We start from the raw sequence: 26495 nt of genomic DNA, 5'->3' as shown, positions 1-26495 counted from the left end.
GGGCAGGGGACCTTCAAAACCCCAAATCCCCGTAAACACGGTGGCTCTGGCTGCCTCCGCCCCCCTCACTTCTCCTCCTCCTCACTCAGGTTGGCATTCCCCTGGCGCGTGGACATCAGCTTGGTTTGCAAAAGAGCCGCTAGTTTTTTGGATGTCTTTTTGAGAAAGGTGCTGCCCGGGTGGGCACTGTTCACATGCAGGTACAGGTCCTCCTGGGTGGGACCCGTGTAGCCACAATCCTCGCAGACGTAGAGCTTGTCCCGGCGTTGCTTGTAGGCATACTGTTGCTGCACCCCGTGGATCTTCTTCAGGTGGGACTCCAAGGAGCAGCGCTGGGTGAAGGCTTTGTTGCAGATGTCACATTTATAGGGGCGAATGCCTGTAAGGTCGATGGGCAGACACATCACCAGTGGGTCACAGCCAAGCCAGAGCCTCCGAACCACGAAGCCATTTAAAAACATGATGCACAAAAACGAAAACAAAAACCATGATGCACAACCCAATAGCAAAAAACCAAACCGCCTGGTTCAAAACTGGGCAGAGGAACTGAATAGACCTTTTTCCAAAGGAGGCATGCAAAGAGCCAACAGGTACATGACAGGGTGCTCCACACCGTTGATCGTCAGGAGAATATGAATCACCTCCCACCTGTTAGAATGATTACCATCAAAGACAAGAGGTAGCAAGGGTCCTTGAGGATGTGGAGAAAAGGGAACCCTCGTGCACTGTTGGTGGAAATGTAAACTGACACAGCCATATGGAAACCAGTATGGAGGCTTCCCAAAAATCAAAAATAGCACTATCACGTGATCCAGAAATCCCACATCTAGGATATATACTCAAAGGAAATGAAAAGAGGATCTGAAAGGCACATCGGCACACCCGTGTTCACTGCAGCATTATTCACAACAGCCAAGAACATGCAAATAACCTCAGTGTCCACCAACGAATGAATGGATTAAAAAGATGTGGTATATTTATACAATGGAATATTATTCAGCCATGAGAAAGAAGGAAACCCTGCTATTTGCAACATCATGGATGAACGGTGAGGGCATTTTGTGAAATAAACCAGACGGAGAAAGACAAATGCTGCGTGGTACCACTTATGTGTGGAAAAGTCAAACCCATAGGAACAGAGTGGATAAACAGTTGCCAGGAGCTGAGGGGTAGAAAAAATAGGGAGAGAAAAAAAAATCAGCCTGACCAGGGATTCAACATGAGAAAAATGATTAAGGCAGGAGACAAAGTATGTCTACAAGGGTTCGATGCAAACTTAGCAAAGAAACACCACCTGGCTTTGGGAGGAAGGGTTTTGGCTTTCCCACTTGTATGCCTTACTGTTTTAATTTTATAGTGGGCAGAGTAAACCTTGTTTTTATTTTAGTTGCGGTTTTCCTGGGAACAGACCCCGTGACAAAGATCCCAGCAGCGCCTGTCGGTGAGTGAAGAGGTGGGGCAGCGAGAGGAAGGAGCCCTACAAGGTGGGGACAGCAAGGCGGTCACTGCTGTGGGTGACCAGAGTCCACTTCCACCGGACAAGGTAGAACACTTACCTCTGGGTCATCCTGCCCCTCACGGCTAGGGTCTTCCCCCACCCCCGCCCCACTCCAGCAGCCTGTCAGGGGCCGTCCCTGGGGGTGCCGATTCTCCTTCCCTGTCTTGTGCCAGCAAGAACACTCTCCGGCAGAGGTGCAGGTGTGGGCAGCTGCAACGTGGATGGGTGTGCCCAGAAATGGCAGGAGCCAGGGGTGTGGGCGGGACATGGGTGGCATCTGCTATGGTTATGAAAGCGTTTCCAAACTAGATCTCATGCTGGCCTTAGCAATAGGCTAATACCAGTGGGGCTTGTCTTCTAGATGGAGAGTTCCCATGTGCCATCTCCACCAGGGAGCTCAGCCTCATGAAAGCACAGACCTCCCTATTTCCACTAAGAGCACTCATCCTGACTGTGAGGGCAGAAAGTCACATGAACTGATGTAAGTCAGACCTAACGAAGGCTCTAAAGGGCGAGTATTGCTGGGGTACGGGGAACAGATAGGGGGCGGCCCCCACAGTCAGACCATCTTAGAGCCCAGAGGCCAGCTGAGCCATCCCCTACGGGAATCCCCAAAGCCTGAGATGCAAAATTTAAGGGCATGCCAAAAATTCATTGGTCAAGTGAGATAATATTTCAAAAATCGAAGCACATTAAAAAAAATCCACAGGACCCAGTTATCAAAATCTTAAACAAGGACAAGACCCAACAGTGCCATCCTGGAGCTTGAGGCAAAAGGAAAGACGAGCACTCTATGTAGATGTTTTCATGTATTTTTTAAACGGTTATTCTTTTCCCCATAATGTGCTAGCTGTTGAAAAAAATATACTGAACAACTGAAAAGTAGCTGAATTAAAACTCACATTTTAAAATGTTTAAATTTTTTTTTTTACACAAAAATGGAATTTATGATGATTTTACTATCCTGGCTTTAATGGAAGCAAACTTATCCAAAGATATTTTCAAAATCTACTTTTTTAGCTTCAAAATAATCTGGAGGATTCCTCTATGTTGGTGCCTACAGCTCGGTTTCATTCCTTTTCACAGCACCATGGTGTTTTGTTGGACGGCTATATCCAAATGCCATCTTTCACAAGCCAGAGACAGACTGACTGCCTTGTACACCAGGTCCTCACGCGTGCTCCTCGGGCCAACAGTCAAATTGCGTCCCCTGGGAGCTTGTAGGAAATGCAGAGTCCTAGCCCCTCCCACCCCATACCCGCCCCAACTGAATAAAATGTGGAGTTGTGGTCCTCAAACCCAGGGGGCTCATCAAAACACAGATTCCACGCCCCAGCCCTGGTGTTTCCCTTTCTGGGACAGGGCTGAGACGCCTGCGTTTCTAGCGTGTTCCCAGGTGATACGGAGGCTGCTTGTCCCAGAACCTCTTTGGGAGTCACCAGTCTAAGGCCTCGCCAAATGAGGTGTGACCAAAATGAACATTTGAATAGACCCATTACCAGCAAGGAGATTGAATCAGTAATCAAAAAACTCCCAACAAACAAAAGTCCAGGACCAGACGGCTTCACAGACAAATTCTACCAAATAAGGCATGAGGACGGCACTTTAGGGGTCTGAAAGCAGCTCTGGTCCCAGTATTTTCTCTTCCAGGTTAAATGTCCCCACTTCCTTAATGGTGGCTCATGGAGGGGGGGCCGAGAGAGCCCCTCCTGTTCACGAAGTGCGCAGATGATACGGGAACTTGAAATGGAAACAAATATTCCCCCCACCCCCATCCAACCACCTGAACAAACCAAATCGCTTCCATTTCTCATGCAGTCCACGTCCAGAAGCACGCACGTGAAGCGTATCCTGTAACACTCAAGCAGAATGCAGGTCGATCTTATATTCCACACATTCTAGAAAACCGCTAGAAGTTAAGAAACTCCTTTACAATTCTCGGCATTGAGCACATAATAGGTGCTCAGCAAATAATTTTTAAACGAAGGGATGAATGAATGAACCCCTACTGGCCCGGAGAAAGAGATTTAAGAAACAAATTTAAGGAACAGGGCTGCTTTGGGTTTCATGCTCGAGCCCTAGAGGGCTCTGTATCTCTTCAGGCTTTCTGGGCCGCAACAGCAGCTGGCTCCCCCACCCTCTGGCAGAGCAAGCAACAAACCTGATTTCAAACCCACAGCTCATCACAATAGAAATTCACCCAGAGGGGCGCGTGGGTGGCTCACTCATTGAATGTCTGCCTTCAGCTCAGGTCATGATCCCAGGGTGGTGGGATCGAGCCCCGCATCGGGCTCCCTTCTCAGCGGGGAGTCTGTTTCTCCCTCTCCCTCTGCCTCTGCCTCTCCCCACCCTGCTTGTGGCACTCTCTCTCTCTCTCAAATAAATAAATAAAATCTTTTTTTTTAAAAAAGAGAAATTCACCCAGAGACCCGTTACTCCTTTCAATAGTTATTGGAAGTAACCCGCTGCTATTTTACATCCAAATTGAACATGTGGGGAGAAGAGTGCACTTACCCCCGGCGAGCTCCTAGGCCCCCCAGGAAAGGAAGTTTCCAGTCCTGCTCTAGGAAGCCCCGCCCATCAGTGACCCAAAAAGGTGATCTGAAGTGGCTGCTGACCAGGGCTTTGCCAGATCCCTGGCCCCCCAGCAGAGGTGAGCGTGCCAGGAGCGCATTTCCTTCTGCATCCAACAGGTCAGCCGAGCACCTTCCATGGATAGAGCACCCAACAAGGCCCGGACAAGCAAAGACTAGAGATTCCAAAGCCCTCCATCATCCAGACTATATAGAAAGAATGGGAATGACCACGGCGGGTGGGCTTTGCCCTGGGAGGGTGGGATGTGAGCCTGGCTTGGAGGACAGGAGACTCGGAGACACCAAGACGGATGGAAGACAGCAGACACCGAAAACTCCAGTTCGGGCAATTCTGACTTCTGCACACGCGCTTCACGTCCCTTCTCTGGAAATAGGACATTCATCCATCACTCACTGGTGCAAGCAGACACGGTCATGCAGCAGCCCCCCGGGTGACCCTTTCTGGGCTTGGAAACAAACCCCTGCCTCTTGGAATCCCCATCCCGCCATGAACTCAGGGGTGGGTAGGAGATGAAGGTGGCCAGAGAGGACCCCTGGGCAAACGAGACTGATGCCAGGGCCTCCCCAACTTTGGGGACTCACCCACCTTAGCGCTCTGGAGCCAAGGCCAACCTTGTCCATGTCCGGAGTGGGACACCGGAACTGGAAAACACTACACCCTACCAGACATCATTAACCTACTGACACCACACAGCCAAGAGTCCGAGGCCTCTGAAAACCCACACATCACACACCTGCTTCTCATCACGTGAGCCCATGATAGACAGCTGAACCCCTCCAAACCTCAGTTTCCTCACCCGTAAAATGGGGATAACACTCATACCCCCTTGTTAGGTTGCTCTGGGGATTAATGGAGACACCACCTGCAAAGGGCCTAGCACGTATTCCGTACTCAGTGGATACAGCTCCAAAGAGTTTACAATCCAGCTTAACAGAACACGGATATGCTCTATTCCTCAACTGGCTGGTGGGCACATATGGAGTATTTGTCTTTCCATTGGCTCTAGATATGCATTTTTTGTATTTGCATGCACTTTGGGATGTATTGTTTATTTCACAATGGGAAAAAAAAAGGGGATAATTGTTTTCAATGTGGTCATTAGGTGCCTGGTGGAAAGACCTCCTTCGCCAGCAACCCTTTCGAATGTTGTGCTTTATGGCCTCTGTGACCTCATCCAAAAAATACTGCATTGGGTTATGCAAAAGGATTTCTTCTCTTCAAATTTTCTATTCCTATTACCAAAATCAAGCTTCATATCACACATCTCCAAAGAAAATTCTTCGCTACTGGTGCTTTCTGCTTGCTCTCCTTGCCGTAGCCGCGAGCTGCACTACTGAAATTGATACAAACATGAACTTCAGCAAGAAGCTTTTACAGGCCTCCTTGTGGGAGTGGGTATTTAGGGCAGCCTCCCTGGGAGGCAATGTGGCCGTGCCCACCAAAGATCACCATGTGTCTACCCTTTGGCCCCCTTCAGGGAAATTATCTACCAAAAGATTCACACAGGTAGACAAAGGATGTGTAAGAATATTCGTGGTAGTCTGACATTTAAAAAAGGAAGGAAGGAAGGAAGGAATAAAGGAAGGGAGGGAGGGGGAGGGAAGGAGGGAGGAAGGGGAAGGGAGGGAAAGAAAACTCTGAGAATGGAAACAAGTTCATCAGTTGGGACAAGGGGAAATCATGGTGCCACCAAATTTGAAATTGTCATAATCTCATATTAAAAAATGCTCTGACAACTATTAAAAAGAGGTATGTCTGCCCATGCAGATATGAAATGATGTCCGAGATATATATGACATGAGAAAAGCAATGTGTATTAACAACTTGGGGGGGGCGGAAATATTAAATGTTTGCTTTCAGGCGTGGAACTTTTCGGGCTTGGCAGGGGGAGGAAGGCTTACTTTTTTTTTTCTTTCACTTTTTCCCCTTTTCATATTATTTCTTTAGCTAAAAAGTAAGTCAAAATGAAATAGAGCAGTGACAGCCTGATGAGCAAAGGAGGTGATCCCACCAGACAGCCTTGAACTCCCTAGGGGTGGAGTTTACTTTCTTCTTTTTCTGCCATCTGCCCCAATCCAAACTTCTCCCAATCTGCATCCCCCCCCAGTCAATCCTTCCCTGTAGGCTCCACACAAAGACTCCATTGTTTCCTCTTCTTCAATCAAGATGGGATTTGTTTGCCTTCCAGTCCCTCTCAATGGGCCCGATGGAAGATAAGGCCAGAGGGCGTCCCAAAGGGTGGGGCAGATACCGAAGCTTGGGCCTGTGCCCCCTCCCCACTTCCCGGCGCTCGAAATCTGCTTTCCTCAGCTTCTTTCTCTGGAACTCAAGAAGCTTCCACAGGAATGCCAGGCGCCTTGACCAGACTCCTTTATTCCAGTGTCATAAAGTTATAACCAACATGGGTTACACCTCATTGGCACAACCCCCTAAAGGCTGCACTGGGGACCCCACAGATGCGTGTGCCCTTTTCGGCTGTTGACAGTGGCTTACACTTTCTTGTCTGCATTGGCTGGAGTCTCTGACTGAATAAGTAGCCATTTTCCAAACAAGAAAAGTAAGACTTTCAATAAATGCCGTACTTGTCTGAAGGGCCTGGCACATCTGGCCATACCAGTCAACAATGCCCAGGCCACACCTCACGCGCCGTGGCCTCGATGAATGTGGTTCTGCCTCTCCAACACGTGCCCAGGGCCCACTGGTGGTGCCGGCTCCTGAGCAGTGAGGTGGGGCACTTGGTGCTCAGTCCAGCACATGCAAATGCCGGGTATTACGTTTTATTCTAGAATATGGATCCCATCCTACCCCCCCACCCTGAAAAGCGAATCATTTCCTTCCATGGATGCATCCCAGCTAGTTCAACCTAAACATTTAAACAAATCCAAAAGAATCTTCTCTAAAAACAGGCCCGTGATGTCTTCCACAGGCAGTGAACTGAATATACATTCATTTCTTTTTTTTTAGGATTTTATTTATTTATCTGAGAGAGAGAGAGAGAGCTCGGGCAGAGGGGGAGGGGCAGAGGTAGAAGCAGACTCCCTGCTGAGCAGGGAGCCCGATGTGGGGCTCGATCCCAGGACCCTGAGATCATGACCTGAGCTGAAGGCAGACGCTTAACCAACTGAGCCACCCAGGTGTCCCACGTTCGTTTCTTTAAAGCTCATGGCCTCCTCTCTCTATTTTGACAAGAATCTCCCACACTGGCCTCAGTGGTCCTGTCAACTCCACTTAAATAGAGCAGTTTCCTCTACTATGTGTGTAGTGGATGCTGCTGGTCCCTTTGCAGACCCCCTTTCTGAGCTAGTGCTTCATTCTGCATCTATCATGTGTGTGGGCCGCTAACAGCTCCCGGCTGTCCCCTTCTCCAAGGAATGGGCACTGGGCAATGAGTTTCCAGCCCAGGGAAGACGCAGCCCTCGGCTAATGTCTCACTGACACTGAAGTGTCCCCCACTTGCCTATAGTGCTGTTCACACCCAGAACCCCTGGGGGACCAGGCTGAGGCCACATCTCTGCTCACCCCCTGCCCTGCCCTGTCCTGCTCCCCACCCCCCTCCCTCCAGGTTTCCTCTGACCCCTCCCTTAAGAAATCTTTTTTTTTAAATTTATTTATTTGACAGAGAGAGAGCACAGATAGGCAGAGCAGCAGGCAGAGGGAGAGGGAGAGGCAGGCTTCCCGCTGAGCAGGGAGCCCGATGAGGGGCTCGATCCCAGGACCCCGGGATCATGACCTGAGCCGAAGGCAGACGCTTAACCAACTGAGCCACCCAGGCGCCCCAAGAAATCATATTATAAGAATCACCATCTCAGAATCTGCTTCTAGGGAATCTGACCCAAGACAATCTGGATTGAAAATAGCCCCTTACTTGCTAATCTATTTTCACAAAATGTTACTTTTTGTGCATCAGTTTCTGTCTTCCAACCTTGAATCAGATGTCATTTGACTAACATCCCCCCTCCCCATCACACACACACACACACACACACACACACACACACACACTCTGAGTTACTTTTTTCTTGATGAAGTCATCCAAAAAAAAAAAAAAATCTTAATCTTTTCTTTCATCCACTTGGATATTAAGGTAAGACATTTACAGACTCTGGTTTCCCTGGGCCTCTTTCAAGATGTCTCCTTGTGTTCTGAGTCTTTCCTTAGCTGCCCTGTCCCTCCTAGCACAGGACAGGAGGAGATGCGAGGGAAGGAGAGATTGGTCCTGTCTCTCTACGCCACTCTCTCTGCCCACCTCATCGATACGGTAGCTATAATTCTCAAAAGAAGGGTCCTGCGATCCCAGGAAGTCTTTAAATTAGTCAAGACCGGTCCAATCAGACTCTAAGCAAACACAGCCTTCACTCAACTGCTGTCTACCGTATCTGTGTTCACATATGTCTGCCTCTGGTCTAAATACGTCTACTTGCAATCGTTAATAACATAAATCCAAACTTCATGTCTTAATCAAGACCCAAACTCACAGAATTCTGGCAAGATCTTTTGGAATCAGGGAGGTTGTTTACAAGAACTTTGAAAATGTTTGAGAAGCCCAAAGTTTTGCTCTTTTTACTGACTGACCGTTTTGTGCAGAGCTGGAGAGATGGCAGCGCAGGCCCCTCCCACCAGGACGCCAGGGCAGCCCCTCCTGCTGCGGGCGTGGCCGCATCCCCAGAGCCAGGAATCCTTTTTCCGTTCGCTACCGCCTAATTTGCCAGTAAGCCCTTTGCTCCTCGTTCTGGTCCCTTACTACCTGGAGGCACATCTCCAGCAGCAAATAAACCAGGGCAGGAAAAACAGGTTCAAGACATTTCCATAATTCTATTTGTTGATCACTTTAAGAGTCAAATTATGTTTGAAAAATTTTTAAATCATTACCTGTAGATTCGATTCGATCTTATAGTCAATGCTGTCCAACAAACATTAAAATGCAAGCCACTTGTAATCTTAAAATGTCCAGTTGCCTCATTAAAATAAGTAAAGAGGGGCACCTGGGTGGCTCAGACGGTTAAGCGTCCGACTCTTGATTTCGGTTCAGGTCATGATCTCTGGGTCGTGAGATCGAGGCGACTCCCTGCTGGGTGTGGAACTTTCTTAAGATTCTCTCTCTCCTCCCTCCGCCCCTCCCTCCCTACCCCACCCCAACCCCGCCCCTGCACATGCGCACTTTCTCTTGCTAAAAAACGAAAACAGGTGAAATTAATTTCAGTGATATATTTTGTTTAATCCAGTGTATTCAAAATATTACCATTCCAATGTGGAATCAACATTAAAAACCGAGATGTTTTACATTCTTATTTTGCATTAAATCAAAATCTGGTGTCGGTTTTACACTGAACACCACATCTCAACGGGACCAGCCACATGCTGCGGCGCTCTGCGGCTACCGGTGGCCACGGGCTGCTGTACCGGCCAGGATGGCTGCAGCTTTCCCCCTCCTAGATGCCTCCCCTTCATGGGGTAAACCGTGAGGGTCTTTAGGAAAGCACTAGGTGGAAGGCATTATGATTCACCAACTTCAGTAATTTCCAGCCCCTCTATGAGTCACTAGAAATGTCACCTTGGAGGAGCCAGAGATGGAGGAGCTCAGGAGTCTGAGATGCCGGCCATCTCCTTCCTTGCCCACTCTTGTGGGTATCCTGGCACCACTGAACACACACACTCAAGACTCCCATGCAACCTGCCCACCCCCAGGCTGCAGTGTGCAGTCTGTGCCAGGCCTGAGTGCCCCCTCACCTCACCTTCTTGCAGGGCAAGCAGGCTTCCAGAAACTGGAATGGGGCAGGCTGGTGAGGCCCCAGCCTCAGGGAGAAACCTGAGTGAGGAAGGCACTGGGAGGCAAAGGGGACGAGAAGGGGACTGACAAAATGGAAGACCATGAACTCTAGCACCAGCCGGTCCGGTTCCCAGCTCCACCACCTATGGTTATCTGACCTCTCTGAGCCACGTCTCCTCATCCGTTACGTGGGGCTCGCTGACTCCTTCGGGTTGAGACAGCAGCCAAAGTGCTGAGGGCCTGGCATGGAGGAAAGTGACCACTCGTGGCTTGCTGCCATCTGAAGAAGCTGTGTCACCCTCTGCAGGGACTCCCAGCCTCTGCCAAGCCACCCCCCTCACTTGCTAACTCTTCTTGTCCCTAAGAGGACACTGCCAACACCCTGCCCCCACCCCTGAGCCTTTCACTGGGTCACCTCAGTTCCAGCAAAGTCAGTGGCTTCCTACATCTCTCTGCTTGAGGAGATTCCCCAGGAAACACCAGAGATCTGCAAGGAGCTGGGGGGAGGAGCTGCCTAGGAAATGAGGGTCCCAGGATGGACCCCTATCAATGAGGGACAGGAATTACTGGATAAATACCCCAGCTTCCTCACCCCGGAGCAATTCTGCAGTGCATTCTACATGGTTCTTCAGAGGGTCCCCAGCGGGGTTGAGCCCCTGTTGCCCACAGTGATAACCTGCTCATTAGCTTGCTCTTATTGGCTGTCTTCCCCTCCCCATCTCCCTTCTGTAGCCCCTCACTGTGCTTCCTGAGATCATCTCTTCAAAAAACAGCTTACACCCAAATCCTTGGGTCAGGGTCTGCAACCTAAACCCACAGGAGCCCCACCAGCCCACCACTCCCACAGCATTCTCCTTGCCCCAACCTAGGGTGCCAGCCTAACCACACAGAGATCAAACTTTTACTGATTCACTGGTGCTAGGGACTAAAAAAGAAGCCTTACAGCCAGACCCGGGAGAATTCACACTACATGATTCCATTTCTATTACGCTCAAAACCAGGCACAGTAATTAATGCTGTTCCAAGTCACACAAGTGGTGCCTCTTGGAGGGAAGAGGATAGTGACACAGGGAGGAGCGGTGACTTTGGGGGGCTAGACGTACAGTAGCCCCCCTTATCTGTGGGTTTGCTTTCAGTGATTTCAGTTACCCATGGTCAACCACAGTCCAGAAGCAGATGATCCTCCTGCTGACCTAGCTTCGGAAGGTCAGTAGTAGCCTAATGCTACGTCATTCAGCTCGCTTCATCTCATCACGTAGGCATTTTATCATCTCCCATCATCGCAAGAAGGGTGAGTATAGTACGATAAGGTATTTTGAGAGAGAGAGAGACAATGTTCACTTAACTTCTATTACAGTATATCTCTGTAAGTGTTCTATTTTATTATCAGTTCTTGTTGTTAATCTCTTACTGTTCCTACTATATAAATTAAACTTTATCAGGTATATATATATATGATATATAAGGTTTGGTACTACCTGTGGTTTCAGACATCCACTGAGGTCTTGGAATGTATCCCCATGAATAAGGGGGACTGCTGTATTCTGGTTTTTTATCTCGGTGCTAGTTATATGGGTGTGTTCACTTTGTAAAAATTCCTTAAACGCGTCAAACTCTACACTTATGATTTGTGTGCCCTTCTGGATGCATGCTACATTTAAATGAAAAATCCACTTGAGAAAAGGTAATTTAGAAGGAAAAAAGGAACTTCTAAGTATGCCAGTCCACTCTCTCAGGTGGAGGACACTCTTCCCAGGCCGGGCAAACAGCTCCTGGCCAGCACTCTCAGAACACAACGGTGGGATAAGGGCTATACAAGAAATCTGAATACACAGGATCGGAGAAGGGCCCTGTGTGAGGACTGAAGAGCTGGGATCTCCATCCGGAGGGAAGAGTGGACACTGTCCTATTCCACCAAGATGCCAGAGGGAACCCCAAACTCTGAAAGGACTTGAGGATCAGGAGACAATCTATCGTAAATTCTATGAGGCTGTAGAGAGAATGGGTCATGAGTAGGATGGGGCTGAATGGTTAGGACGGGATGGGTTTACCTGAGATGAAATGGGATAGGACAGGACAGGATGGGGATTTGAAGATGGGACCCAGATTGTAAGGAGCTTACATGAAGTCCATCAAGATGAGGAGTTTGGATTTCATCTCACCCAGAGTTGGAGAATTTTCAGAAGGGAAATGGCATCCTTAGAATTATCCTCAAAAGATCCCTCTTTTGAGGTGTGGAACTGTGGGCCTCAAGGGGAAGCCTAGAGGCCAGATGTGTCTAAATTAAAACAAATGATGCCTTAACCAGTCAGAAGGGCTGGAAGAGAGGCCAATGGGCACCCCTAGGATCCTCTGTGAATTGAGCTGGTAAGGACCCAGATCCATGCTTCATAGGTCTGGAAACTGAGGAAGGACCAAGGGGAGGAAGACACTTGCCAGCCTCACATAGGAGCCGAGCATTTCCTTCTCTTCGAGCTCTCAGGAGCTCATTCTGAGACTGGCTTACATCCCAACAAAGGAGCAAAAGACACCACCAGTGAGACCACAAGAATCCATTCCAGCAGTCAGCCAGATGATGGCTGAACTATGCCCCGGGGAGCCTTGTGTCAGACTTCACAACTCTGAGGACACTTCCAGCCAGTGATGTGTCTTGAGGGGCCCTAGAACTTAGGCCATTACCACATCATACAGAGGCGAAAACAGCGTCAGCAAAGGGCCTTGCCTGGCCCAAGGTGACTCAGGGGGCTGGTGGCACACCCAGGAGGTGAGCCCAGGTGCACTGGCCTCAGACGCCCCAACCTGCCGTCTTTCCAGAAATACCACACTGCTCCATGCTCCCGATGTGGTTCTCTGGTGGCCAAGGGGCAGGAGCTCCGTGGGCCAGAACCGTAAAAGCAAGCACGAGGCCCACGCCCCCTCCCCTTCCTCACCTGTATGCGTGCGGACGTGCCTCTTCAGGTCGAAGGTGTCATTGAAGCCCTTGCCACAGAAGGTGCACAGGTGCCTCTTCACCTGGTTGTGGCACTTGAGGTGGCGGTTGAGCATGCGCTGCAGGCGGAAGGCCTTGCCGCACAGCTCACAGCTGTGGGCCGCGGGGTCGCTGCACGTGCCTGTGGTGAACTGGGACAGAGGGGGTGTGTGTGAGGGCCCTGGGGCAGGCGGGCGCAGCTGGTGGGCTCAGCCCGGGGGGCACACCTCCCTGTGTGTCTCCAGGCTTGGCCAGGCTGGGGCTCCTGACCCCTGCAACTTCCAAGCGGGTTTGGGAAGGAAATGGCTGGAAGCTCCTCCCCGCGTTCATTCCCCCCCTCCTTCCTCAGAACAGACTTCTGATTTCTGGGCACAACGTCCCCCAGTTGAACATCTATAGCAAGTCACGGTGGCGGGACTAGTGGGCCAACGGCATATACCCCTTCTGTGGGGGGAGGGGGAGCCCTCTTCCTCCTTTGCTCCTTCCTGCTGGCCAGAACTCCAACAGCCACCCTACACCATCGAGGGGAAGCCAGTGCTGAGGATGGGAGAGCAGAAAGAAAGGAGTCCAGGTCCCGATGAGGTACAGAGTCCCCGAAGACAGACACAGCCGATTCCTTCCTCCCTGTGCCTGCACACTGCTCCATCCATCAGGAGATTAGAAACCCTTTCCTCTCCCCTGGGATCTGGGCAGGGCCTGTGTAAGTTCTAGGTCTTAAGACACTTTGCAGCTGGGGCGCCTGGGTGGCTCAGTCAGTTGAGCGTCCGACTCTTGATTTTGGCTCAGGGTCGTGAGATCGAGACCCACTCGTTGGGGCTCTGTGCTGAGCAAGCATGGAGCCTCCTTGGGATTCTCTCTCTCCCTCTCTCTCTACCCCCCCCACCAACGTGTGCGCTCTCTAAACAAACAAACAAACAAACAAACAAACAAAAACAAGAGGGAGAGAGACTATGCAGCTTCTACATGTTCCCTTTTGGAAGCCAGCTGCCATGTAAGACATCCAAGACCACCATGCCACGAGGAAGCCCAAGCAGCCATGTGGAGGGCAAGGCCACTGGGAGAGGCACTGAGGTGCCAGATAAAGCCTCACTGGGCCTCCCAGCCCAGCCCATGGCTGCCATCAGTTAAGTGACTCTGGCCAATGCCACCCAGGGTACAGCTACCTTGCTGGGCCATGCTCTAGCTCCTGACCCACCAAAGTATGAACTCCTAAAATGATCATTTTGGGAAGTGACTTGGTCAGAATCCCACAGCTTCATTCTCAGCAAAATAACCAAACCCCAGGCCCTGGGCTTCCAGTCCCATGGGCCCTCAACCATGTTTGCCGCCTCTAAGGCAGAAACTTGAATCTATAATTAAATGGTGAAAAACACCAGAGCTGATATATTCATCAAAGTTTTCCTAGCTACCAAACCAAATCGAAGCTTGAGCCAATTGCTCTGCCATTTGTAAAAGGGCCTAATAACCTGATTTTCATAGGAACATCATTAACAGGAAGAGTTGATCCTTGCCTGGCTCAACACCTCCATAGCCTCCAACACCCTTCCGCCTCCCCCCGCCCTCGGTATTGCCCTCCACTAAGTCCCAGCTCCAGTGCTCCCTCCCTGATGCAGCTTCTCCAATTACTGCAGCTTCTGCCCAAACTGTTTTCTGTAGCCCTAAGACCAGGGCCCTCAAGCCCCAGTGTGCACACAAGTTCCCCGGGGGTCTGATTCAGCAGGTGTGGTGGAGTCTAGATGCTGCATTTCTAGTCAGCTCCCAGGAGATGCCACTGTGGCATGGATTGTACTGGACACATGAGGCTAGGGTATGGCCCTCACACAGTTCAGTACACTATTCCACTCGTTCCAGAGGGTTCCATCATGCACAGATGTTTCCTCAGTGTTCACCTTGTTTCCTCAAGTAAACGCCTTTGCAGAAGTCAGCAAGTGTTTGTGCACATTCCTGCCCCCCACCCCCAAGCTCAGACTCAGGCCAGGGCACCAAAAGTGTTGATGGGCAGTGGCTCACAGTGGCAAAATACAAAGAGACGTGGGGAAGGCACAAGACCCCAGAGCACAGTTTTTTGGTCGGCCTCCTCGTCTGTTTGCAGCTGAATTTGCCTCAGCCGACATACGGAGTGCCCGGTCTGCAACAGGCCCTGTACTCAGAGCTGGAGGCAGCACAGTCACCAGGATGGCTTGTCCCCAAGAAGCTGCCAGTCTAGTGGGGAAGCAAACCCATCAAAAGGCCACTGGTATCTGGGAAGCTCCGGGAGCAATGGACACCTTGGAGAGGCACCTACCCCAGACGTAGAGTATGAGGGAAGGTGCTTCCAAGGAAGTGAGCTCACTCCTCAGCCAGGCAAAGATGAGGAGGAAGAGAAGGGCAACCGCAATGAATATTTCAGAAGTGGGCAATGGGCAACAGGGAGACTGCGTGTGGTTCCACATGGCTAGCCTGAACCCAAGAGAGCAGTTAATGAAAAGAGCTGAAGTAGCAGGGCAGGGCAGCGTCCTCCTTGGGGCTCTACCTTGGGGCCCTAAAGAAACTCAGTTCTATTCAAAAGGCAGAGGGGCCACTGGAAGGCACACAGGAGGATGGCCTCAGGGGTTGGGTTGTTGACCCAGTGGGTTGCCACCCTGGGCCTCCAACTGCTCAAAGCCCACCTCTGTGTCCTCCAAAGGGGTAGGGCTTGGTCCTCGTCCTGAGGGAGACCCAGCTGAGCCCAGGACTTCCTTATTTCTGTCACCAGGATGGGGCAGGTCTTTTCTCCTTGCCTGGAAGTCCCCATTCTGGGCATCGCAGCCCTTGAAGGGATGTAAAAAGACTAAATATGACCCGGGGTGCCTGGGTGGCTCAGGTCATATTCCAGGGTCCTGGGATCAAGTCCCGAGTCGGGCTCCATACTCAGCGGGGAACCTGCTTCTCCCTCTCCCTCTGCTCCTCGCCACTGCTGGTGCTCTCTCTCTCTCTCGTGCTCTCTGTCTCAAATAGATAAATAAAATCTTAAAGAAAAAAAAAAAAGACAAATATGACCCAAGCCTTGGCAAACCGAATACCTGGAGTTTCTCAAGGCCAAGTCTACACAGGAGAAAGGTCACTGAGAGCTGGTGAATGCCTAATAAAACAGAACACAGACAACTGACCCATGTAGTTTGATTAAGAACATGCAAAATGCTAGAACTCTTCCTGCAGAATGTTCTTAAGGACTTGCCAACTTAAGGTCCAAACCTGAACTCCTGTTTACTTTAAGCCTTTTGATAAATTCCTATTTTTAAAATGCTCTGCATGTAATATGGATACCTTCTATTACAGTCCAGGATGAAAACCTCAAATCACTGGCATTATTTTGTTTGAAAAGAATAAAATCTTGAAGGGTAGAGAGAAAGGAGGTTAGTGACAACTTAAGGGAGTGCAGGGCCAATGGATCATCTGACTAAGATACAGAAAGCCTTTTAACACAGGGGAGAACATGAGGATGGGGGAGGAGAGTGGGGACTAAGCAGTTTTCCTCTGGTTTTCTTGTAACAAAAATAGAAATTCTCCAAGTGTACGTCAACATAGGCAAATTTCCCATTTCTCCATCTTCATATACATCCCCATTCCACAGGATGGCAAACTGAGCCAGCACCAAGGGGCTCATTTAGGGAATCCATGAAGCACTGTTTGCCACCTCTCTCTATCTATGACCAACCCAGCACCCGGATATTAAGGAATTATATTTGAAGGCTTAAAAGGGCCTTGTTGAAAGATGTAAAGTTAATTAAATGGCAAAAGACCATGGCTGATGTAGCCAGTTTCTGCCAGACTATTTCAATCCTCAGAAAGGAAGGACTATTTGTAGGATAAATTCCTAAATGTGAAATTTATCCCAGAGTATACTTCACATGGCAGGTGCCCTGAAATTCTGTCTGTAATGGCAAAAGACCAGGAACTACCTATAAGTCCATCAATAGGGGATTTAAAAAGACGGTAGAACCATATAATTAAAGCATCTAGACAAAGGAAACAGTGTCAGCTGTCAGACACGTGATCCAGCCCAGTTAAGCCCCCAGAAGATTCCAGTCGGCTGCCATTTGACTGCGACCACGAGAGAAACCTCAGGCAAGAACGGCCCAGCTAAGCCCAGTCATTCCACAGAACTAGAATATAGAATAATAAATTAGGCTGCTAGGGGTGCCTGGGTGGCTCAGTCGGTTGGGTGTCTGCCTTCAGCTCAGGTCATGATCCCAGGACATCCTGGGATCGAGCCCCTTGTTGGGCTCCCTGCTCAGCAGGGAGTCTGCTTCTCCCTCTCCCTCTTCCTCTGTCCCTCCCCCCCCAACTCCGTGCTCGCGTTGTGTGCTCTCTCTCTCGCTCAAGTAAATAAAGAAAGTCTTGGGAAAAAAATAAATTAATAAATTAGGCTGCTAAATGTGGGGTTATCTGTGAAAGTGCAATAGGGAACTGGAACAGTAAGAGATGTATCACAATCTCTCCAGAGCACGAGACCTGCCACATTTCCTAATGTTCTCTTCCAGGATGGGCTGCAGGATACAGACAACACATCTGATTCCTGGAATGACATCCCATGGGCCAGAGCACCAGCAATCCCTCCCCAGGTCACTGGGCCATCTTTACAATGTTTACATAGGTTTATACCTAACACCTGACCTCCTAAAAGTTCAAAATAAGGTTAACCAATCATACCTTGTTACTCCACTTTGCAAGTAGTAGACCCAAACTAGTTACATCTTGGCCTTCTTGGTTACAAAATGAACAGACAAGGAATGCTGAGGATCAAATAAAAACCTATACCTTCCATCACCCACTTGTGGGCTATCATTTAATATCCCTGCACCACCATTTCCCACGTGTTAAGTATGATAAAATGGCAGGGCACCTGGCTGGCTCAGTCCGTACAGCATGTGACTCTTGATCTCAGGGTCGTGAGTTTGAGCTCCACATTGGGTGTAGAGATTACTTAAAAAAAAAAAAAAAATGAGGGGCACCTGGGTGGCTCAGCCGGTTAAGCGTCTGCCTTCAGCTCAGGTCATGATCCCGGGGTCCTAGGATTGAGTCCCGTATTGGGCTCCCTGCTCAGTGAGGAGCCTGCTTCTCTCTCTCCCTCTGCCTCTTTCTCGATCTTTCTATCTCAAATAAATAATACAATCTTTAAAAAAAAAATGATAAAATGGTATTAGATGAGCCATCTTCAGCAGTATGAAGATCTAAGGGCAGAGTCTTTTTTCCTTTTTCTTAAGTTCAAGCCCTGCTCCGCCACTTACAGTCTGTGGGGAGTAGGCAGGTTACTTCCCCCTCTCTAAGCCTTAATTTCATCACCTGTAAAATGTGGACAGTATCTATATTTGCCTCTCAGGATCGTTAAGGAATTAAATAAGAAAAGCTAGTAAAAAAGACCTGGAGGGGGCGCCTGGGTGGCACAGTGAATCAAGCCATGAACTCGGTTTTGGCTTTCAGCTCCAGTCACGATCTCAGGGTCCTGAGGTCGCCCCGAGTCCGGCTCCATGCTCAGCGTGGAGTTTGCTTAAGACTCTCTCTGCCCCTCCTGATTGTGCTCTCTCTCTCTTTCTCTCTCAAATAAAATAAATAAATCTAAACAAACAAACAAACAAAGGACCTGGAGGTCAGTAACTCGTAACTCATAGACCAGATCCAAAGTTCTGTGATCCTGAATAAAAGGTAATTGGTCAAAATCTCTTGTTTCTCTGTTGCCCTTTTGAATTTCTCTCTCTCTGATGGAAAAAAAAAGGGAACTAACCTTCAGTATGAGCTGCCAACCCTCAGTCCTTCATCCACGACTCTGAAATCCAAACAGCTCTGAAAACCAACATTCTCACATATCTTCCTTTGGCAATACAAGTGGGCCCGAGCAGACACAGAGCTAGGCAGACTTCATCCCATTTGGTGTCAATATTCATGTGTTTTGATACAAAAATTACTAATGTGTTTAATTATAGGGTACTGCTCCAGCCCTGCTGGGGGTGGTATATACACCATGCTACCTTCTGAAAAAGCTTAACAGTTTCACCCCGAATCCAAAATTAACACTTCGCAAAAGGCTTATTAATGAAATGGGGGAGCTACCATGGATGGTGGGAGGTGACATCAGTCTGGGGATTCATTCAGGGCAAGAAAGATGAAGAGAGACTGAGTGATTCTCCAACCCCATGGCTGGGGGGCGCTTTCTTGCTTGCTGTCCTGTTTTCTGCAGGATCTCGACTTTCATTTTAAAAAACACACAGGTTTCCCTCTAGTTCTTCTAAAAAACAGGTCTTTGCAGCAAAAACAAACCGATCATTGTAACAGGGCTGTTGAAAACTGCAGGAGTGTCTGGGGAGGTAGGGACTTTGGCTGGCCCTCTGACCAACTTCAAAGCTGGCTAAGGTCACTTACCTGTCAAACTTCTAAAGAAAAAAAAAATCCTTTATTTTCTGTTGATGCTTCCCCCAGACAAGTTTATTAAATTATTAATGGTCCTATTTCCTGTGGCAGAGTACCGTGAAGGTGGTGGCCATTTGGATAAGATTTCCATTGACACATTTGCTATGCTTCAGCATTAAAACATGCTAAGCAAGGGGCACCTGGCTGACTTAGTAGGTAGAGCATGGGACTCTTGATCTTGAGGTCATGAGCTAGAGCCCCATATTGGTCATAGAGATTACTTAAAAAAACAAAAAAACAAACAACAACAACGACAAACAACCATGCTAAGCATATTGCCCGATTCCCTTGGGATAAAAAAATTCCCTCCTGGTCCCTGTACCACTCACTTCTTTAGGGTTCACAACTCCACCATATGGTAGAATGGAGAACCTTTTCAAATGCAGAGATAATGAAGAGAATACAATCTTATAATCCAGAAAAAACCTGAGGCTCCAGGAGAGCTCAACTGCCCTTGGTCACATGACTTGTAGGTGCCCACACTGAGATTTTGGATGTGGCCTGTTATCTGCGAAATTTGTGCCTACACTTCCCCTAGACAGGTCCATGGATCTGGGCATGATGTGGGGGAGAGAGAGGGGATGAATCCTATTGTTTGTCTCATATCGTGGTGAGCAACAGCTTCATGTCAGACCGTCAACGCTAATGGCTGACGTGTCAAAGACACCTCCCATAATGCAATACAACAAGCCTAAAAGGATCCTTGGGTTGGGCTTTGCTACTAAAAACTGTGTCAAATTCAAGGAAGCCCCTCTGGGCTTTCCCCTTCTTTCCTTGAAAATGAGGGGATTGGACCACACAAGCTTTAAAGGTCCCTGTAGTGAATCCTATGGATGGACACTCTTCTTAGCATCTCTTCCTACTTTTTTCTGGTGGGCCTTCCTGTGCTGCAGAGGCTAAAAAGCTACAAACTACATTTCCCAGACCCCCTTGCAGCTGCGGGTTTTAGATGTGACTTGGGTTCCACCAATTTACATGCACTATCAGGAGATTTGAATCTGGGCCTGAGTTAAGTGGACAGAGCATCATGATGCGGGAGCAGGCACCCGGAGAGGCAGTCGGCTGTAGCTCCCTTAATGGCCCAGTTTTCTGCAGTGTGGCTCTGGGATTATAGCCTGGTCTTTCTTTAGTCCATTCATTACCCTATCATTAACCATGCTCAGCTGAAGCTAACTACCATGGATTCTGTTGTCTACAACTAAACCCACTTCACCCATGTTCAAAGTAAAAGCCAGTGCAATTAACACTTATATGGTTCTCCTCTTTTTCCCCTCTTAATTAATTTAGCCTTTTTTGAGCATCTATTCCAGGTATTTTCCGAGATCTATGTTTCCTTCTTGCTTCCTATTTCCTTCCAAATGCTGTCATTTACATCCAGGGATGGCTGACCCCTCCCCCCCACACCTGTATTTCTGTTCTATGTTGACCTATGTCCTCCTATGAGTCAGGCATTACTGTACCAGATGCTGGGGATACAAGCCCAGTAGGAACGTTCCCTGCCGTCGGTGGGTCTAGAGTCAAGAAGAGGAGGAGTCTGGTCAGCCAAATGTCAGGCACATGGTCAGTGAGTTACAATGGGGGCGGGGGTGAGGGGCAGCCAATTCTGCCTCAGGAGATAAAAGACAATAGGCAAGGAGTTAGGGACAGAGCTTATGTTCTCTTCCAAATATCAAATGGATGGGTTTTTAAAAACCACTTAAATCATGATTCACAACAATATTTTAAAAATAAACAAGTTGGCCATCGCTGTAGAATTCTGGTGAACCAACAGATTAGCTTGAAAACTGGTAAATAAAGGGAATCTTATTTGGCCTTTCCAATGAACTGCCTCACTGGGAACCAAACAGCAGGTGAGGGGAAATATATCTCTATACAAGAGTATCGGCTAAGAAATGAAGGACAGAATATCACACCCCCTAATAACCTAAAATATTTAGACCCTGAGTATCAACAGCAGCTCATATCACAAATATTGTGCGCTTCCTGATGTTAATAGATGACCCTCCCCCGACATATTTTTTAGCCAAAATAAATACACCTGAGCAAGCATCTAAAGCAGTGTTGTCCAACAGAACTTTCTGCAATGACAGAAATGTTCTAATCTGCACTACCCAATACAGTAACCACGGGTCTCATGTGGTTACTGAGCACCCGAAATGTGGCTCGTGCAACTGAGGAACTGAATTTTTAATTTTACTTAGTTTAAATTTAAATAGTCACATGTGACTTTGGCTACCAGAGTGGGCAGTGCAGCGCAGCTACAGACCCAACTACCCGTTTAGAGAAAACACAGAAGACCAAGGAGCGTTAGACTCCGTGCTGATGCATTCCTCAAAATCCAGATTGTTAGCAACCCTCCAAGCAAATTACTCATCTCTTCAATAATTAACTTGTAAGGACATGGAAAAGAGATGGAGGGAACATGGACAAATTATGAAAGAACTGAAAGATATGCCAATCAATTACAATGTGTAGACATTGTGTGGACCTGATTCAGCAAACTGAAAAAAATATGAATTTATGAGACAATTAGCAATGCGAACACTGCTCTTAATGTAGGTGTGATCATGTATTTTGGCCTTTACTACAGGCACATTCTGAGGTATTTATGGTTGAAGTAATATGATAAATGAGATTTGCTTCAAAATCATGTGTTGGGGATGGGTAGGGGTTGGATGGGCAGGAATAACCATGGATTACTGGTTGTTGGGGTGGGTGACAAATGATGGGAAGAAAGGAAAAAGACTACCACATGTTCCTACGTCTGGCAGGACTCGAAGACTTGGACTACAGAGCCAGGTAAAAGACCAAAAATACTTCAGAAGGAATCCTACACTCAATTCCTTTTGAAGTATCCTTGGGAGAGGCCAAAGGACGAGAACAGAAGGAAAAAGGGGGAGAAGACAGATTCACCTGCTACTCTACACTTGCACCTGGGTCCCACCAGCCACTGAGCCAGGAAGGAAAAATGTCCGCCAAGTAACTGATTTAACTTCAGAGTTACTTAGTTTCCGATAAGCCTTCAAAGGAAGGGCAATGGTGATCAGGGTTTCTGGGGGTCTCTGCCCCGCAGCTGGAGTCCTGTGAATGGGACCAGCACAAAAGAGACTTAAAGCCACCTGGATCTGTCACTACCGCCTTCTTAGATACACATGATCTCTCCACCTCAATCTGTTTGGAAAATTACTGAATCCTCAGTAGTAAAGAGACAATTTTGCAAACTGCCCTGAGGCACACAGTCATAGGCAGATAGGCTGGAAAAGGCCAGTTTCCTAACCAGCACCTACAACTCCTTTCTAGAGCCACTCACCAGCACAGCCAGATTGGCAAATCCCTTGTCCCCACTGTAGGCAACAGAGTACTGGACCTTAAGGAAATCTGCCATACATAACTTTTAGCTAACTCCCTACTGGCAGTTTACACATGCACAAAAGTGCTAGACACTCTGCACCCCTCATTGCATCGAACCAACCCTTCTGAGAGGCCGATTCTGTTGCTTTTCCATCTTACAGGTCAGGGAAACAAAGACTCAGGACAGATAATGTATCCCTAATACAGCTGGTAAGATGGACCCAACTGAGGTCTTCCTTCTCAAAACCCTTCTAGAACCCCTGCTGTGCCTGTGCAGGAGAATCCACACCTCTTGGCGCGGCCCCTTCATCATCTCGCCCTGGCCCAGCTCCTCAACTCCCACTCTTCTCTCTGACCCTACCAGGTCCATTTTCCATTTTCAGGCACTAGGACTTTGAGTCCTTTACCTACTCAAGCTTCGGGCTCAACCCATGCCACTGCCCTAAAGCCCGCCTCTCCCTCTTCTCCACTGCCCTCAAATCCACACCAAGAAACCTTCCCCGGCTCAGAATGTATTACATCTTTGCTTGTGCTTTAGCATTCCCTTTGCTGTAACAGAGTTAATAATATTTGTGTCTCTCCACCAACCCATATAATTCTAGCTAGAGCTAATGGGCACCTACCACGTTCCTCTCTTCACTCATTTATTATGTTTACCACTCTATAAGGGAAGTATCATTATTATTCCCATTTCACAGACAAGGAAACTGAGGCCCAGAGGGATTAGCAACCTGCCCAAGATCAGGCAGTTAAAAAGTGAGCCTAGAGGCTTAACTGTTACTGTCAGATGATTCTAGAACACCAGGCAGGGAACATCTTTATCTCCTGGCTGCCTGGCACACAGCAGGCACTCCATAATGTTAGATGGGACGTTGCCTCTCTGCGGGGCACTGGCTCAAACCTGCCCCTCCCATAGTCCTCTGAGCCAACTGCTCAGGGGGTGTCTTGAAATCATTCAAACTCAGTCATTATGCTTCATATATGGGCCTCATACTGGATTGGCATTCCTTTTCTTCTGGTTAAGAATTAAGAGAGCAGCAGGTTTTGCATAGAACTCTAGAATTAGGAAATATGCTAAGTCACATGCGATTTGGACAATCATTTGAAAACGGCCAATACCACAGAAGATAATTCTGGAGGCTTGGAGTATCTTAATACCAAAATGTCTCCTATTTTCAGATGGAGGCTGAGAGGGAAAAGGATTCTAAACATCCTCAGTAAATAAATGGAACTTCTCTGGAAGCTGTGCTAAGGTTGAGGAGCTAACACTATACCCCATCCCCCAGCCCAGGGGCAGCATGTAGGCAAGATCATAGAAATAAGATTGTGGTTTATTTATTCTTTAATCCAGGGATCCATGGGGCTGTTTGCCTGGGACAAGAGACAGCTCCTCAAATGTTGGTTAAGGGACTGGATCTTTCTTCCCTGCCACTTTCTTCCCAGGGTAATCTGGGAAATTGGGGGACAGAGGGGCAAACTGACTACAGTCAATCCCAAAACAACGTTGCAATTGTCCTTCCAGCCTGGTGATAAATATGCAAGTGGGACACTTTGTAGAATTTCCTGGAGGGCAGAGCTACCAGCCTCAGGCAAACTGTCCCCTCCCACTTAACCCCATCTGGCCCAGAAAAGCCTCAGGCCAGCTGACTTTGAACCTCAGCAGTCAACTTTAACACCAAACAGCTTGCGCCGTAGCAACCTTTAAAGATGTCTTTCCAGAGGATTTCGGCTCCAGCCTCTAGCCTCAATTCATAACCAAATGCACCCTAGCCAGCCCCCAAGCCAAACCCCAGGAACCAGTAATATGCATAGGGAGGGATGGCCTCGCCCAGGAAAAGTAACCTAGTCTTACCCAATCCACAGCAAACACTAGAGTTCCTCCTCCCCATCCCCCCATCCCCCGCCTGGGCAGCAGGGCTGCAGGACCGCCCTGGCGCGCGCAAGAATTCTCGCCCACCACCCAGGGCCTGGAGCCCGCAGAGTCCCACCAGGCTAGGAAATGGGGTCATGTGATTCCTAAAACACCACTCCCTGGCTCCAGCTGACTAAATCAGTGGAATGAGATTCCTAAATCTTGCGGGTAACGGATACATTTGAGCAGGCGATCATGGAAGTTCTACCCAGAAAAGCCAGATGAATGTCCCGATAAGATGTCGCGTACAATTCTAGAAGACTTGGGGGGGGGGGTTGAAGAATGATAATGCAGGGTAACAAACACTCCAACCCACTGGGGGCGGGGCACTGAGGCAATTTGCAGTTGAACCCCTTTATCCATCAGTTTAATTCAAGATTTGAGAGAGATGACAAATTTAAAGTGGCCAGCACAGACCTGGAGTCTAACGGGCACTCCATAACTGTCAATGGGAAGAGCTGTTATTGTGAGAGGTCCACTGTGTGCCAAACTGTCGCCACTGCCTCCAGAACGCAAGGAAGTGTGTGAAACTCGGAATTCTCATAGCGCTAGGAATGCGCCGCAGAGAATGGAATTCCTGAGAGCCTGGGTCCCTCCTTTCCGAACCCGGGAACCCCGACGGCCTGGTGATTCTGCAGGCTCTGCACACAGAATGGGCTGCTGGAGGGAGGAAGCTGGGCCTGGGTCTTTTAGGCAGTTCCAGAGGCCACCCCCGCGGACCGTGCCGGCTCAGGAGCCGGCCTCCAGGGCTCAGCGGCGCTGGCCGCTGGTTACCCAGCAGACAGGAGGACGCGCAGAGCCGCCCTGGCCGAGACCCAGAGGCAGGTGCAGGAGCGGCGCAGAGGGCGCGCGCTCGGTGTCCGGGTGCCCGGGTGCCCGGGTGCCCGGGTGCGCGGGCGGGCGCGGCAGGGAGGGGCGCGGGCTCCCGGAGCCCGACGCCAGGGCGTGGTGCAGGTGGCGGCGGGGGGCAGAGTCGACACCGTACCTTGATTTTCGACCTGGCGACCGGGCGCTGCATCGCCGCCAGGTGTCCGCCCGGGCCCTCGACTTCGCCGGGCTCGGGGATTTCGCGCTCGGGGGCGCGCGGGGACGAGCTGCTCTCGGCGCCTCCAGGCTCCCCCGCGCTGCTGCTGCCGCCGCTGCTGCTACTGCCGCCGTCGCTGCGGCAGTCCTCGGGGGGGTCGTGGAGCAGACGGCCCAGGCCCACTGCGGAGGAAGGGGCGGCGCCCCAACACACAGACACGCGGCGTCAGGCCCGGGCGTCCGCGGCAGTTTGACCTGCGGGCGGTGCCGCCGCCGCCCCGCCCTGGACCTGGGCACCTGGCCAAGTGGGCAACACGCGGGGGTGGGCGAGCGGGTCCCCGGCTGGGCCTCCGGAGCGAGCACGGGGTTCGGGGGGCGGCTCCTCGGTCCCAGTCCCCGCGCCCACAAGGAACCGAGGGCCTTCGGCGGCCGCGGACCCCGCGCGCCAAGTTTCCTCTCTCTGGGATAGGGGGTTAGGAGTCTGACCTCAACCCACCTAGCCCGAGGGGCTGACGGATCCTGGTGCAACCCCATGAGGACAAGGGGCTGAGAGTAACCCCTACCGGCCTTCCGTCTCCCCTCCAGGTTCACCCCGGCCCGCGCGGCAGCCAACGGTCCCGCCGCCGGGCAATTACGGGCGCCCACTAGGGGGAAGGGGGCGCAGGGCGTCCCGGGTTCCCCAGCCTCTCACTCTCGGTCTTCCCGCTCCTCAAGGACCCCCTTCCCCGCCCGCCCCGAAAGAGGGGGGCATGGGGTGGGGAGTCCAGCGCCCGCCGAGGAGCCGAGGGGACCCGACCACCCCTGCCCCCACCCTGGGAGTCCCGCGCCCAGGCCCGGCCCCCGCGCGGCGCTCACCTGGGATGTAGGTGTCTGCCCTTTCCTCATCCGGGAGCTCATCCCAGCTGCGGACGGAGACCCCCGGGCTCCTCCTCTTCACCAGGAAGACTTTGGGCAT

At 49.9% G+C, this 26495-nt stretch overlaps 1 protein-coding gene across 1 annotated transcript; it reads right to left on the bottom strand.

Moving 5' to 3' along the window:
• Positions 1–48: 48 nt before the first annotated feature.
• On the bottom strand, positions 49–26495 carry OVOL2 (ovo like zinc finger 2). Its single transcript, XM_045883811.2, has 4 exons — positions 26396–26495; positions 25503–25723; positions 12791–12980; positions 49–379 (listed from the first exon to the last, which is right to left on the bottom strand). Exons 1-4 carry the CDS (start codon positions 26493–26495, stop codon positions 66–68), a joined length of 825 nt encoding a protein of 274 aa, XP_045739767.1. The 3' UTR covers positions 49–65.

The sequence above is a fragment of the Mirounga angustirostris genome, unplaced genomic scaffold, assembly GCF_029215605.1.
Source record: "Mirounga angustirostris isolate CCGP_5_RB_7025 unplaced genomic scaffold, mMirAng1.0.hap1 SCAF_10, whole genome shotgun sequence".
NCBI classification, from domain to species: domain Eukaryota; kingdom Metazoa; phylum Chordata; class Mammalia; order Carnivora; family Phocidae; genus Mirounga; species Mirounga angustirostris.
Note: the sequence above shows the minus strand (reverse complement) of the source record. Positions and strands in the feature narration are given on the sequence as shown.

Bases quoted from the DNA above. Each gene is read 5' to 3' on its own strand.
- OVOL2 (XM_045883811.2), bottom strand. From the start codon at position 26,495: ATGCCCAAAGTCTTCCTGGTGAAGAGGAGGAGCCCGGGGGTCTCCGTC. The intron at 25,724-26,395 runs GTGAGCGCCGCG...CTTCCTCCGCAG, and splicing joins GGCAGACACCTACATCCCAG to TGGGCCTGGGCCGTCTGCTC. The intron at 380-12,790 runs GTGAGGAAGGGG...TCGACCTTACAG, and splicing joins GCACGTCCGCACGCATACAG to GCATTCGCCCCTATAAATGT.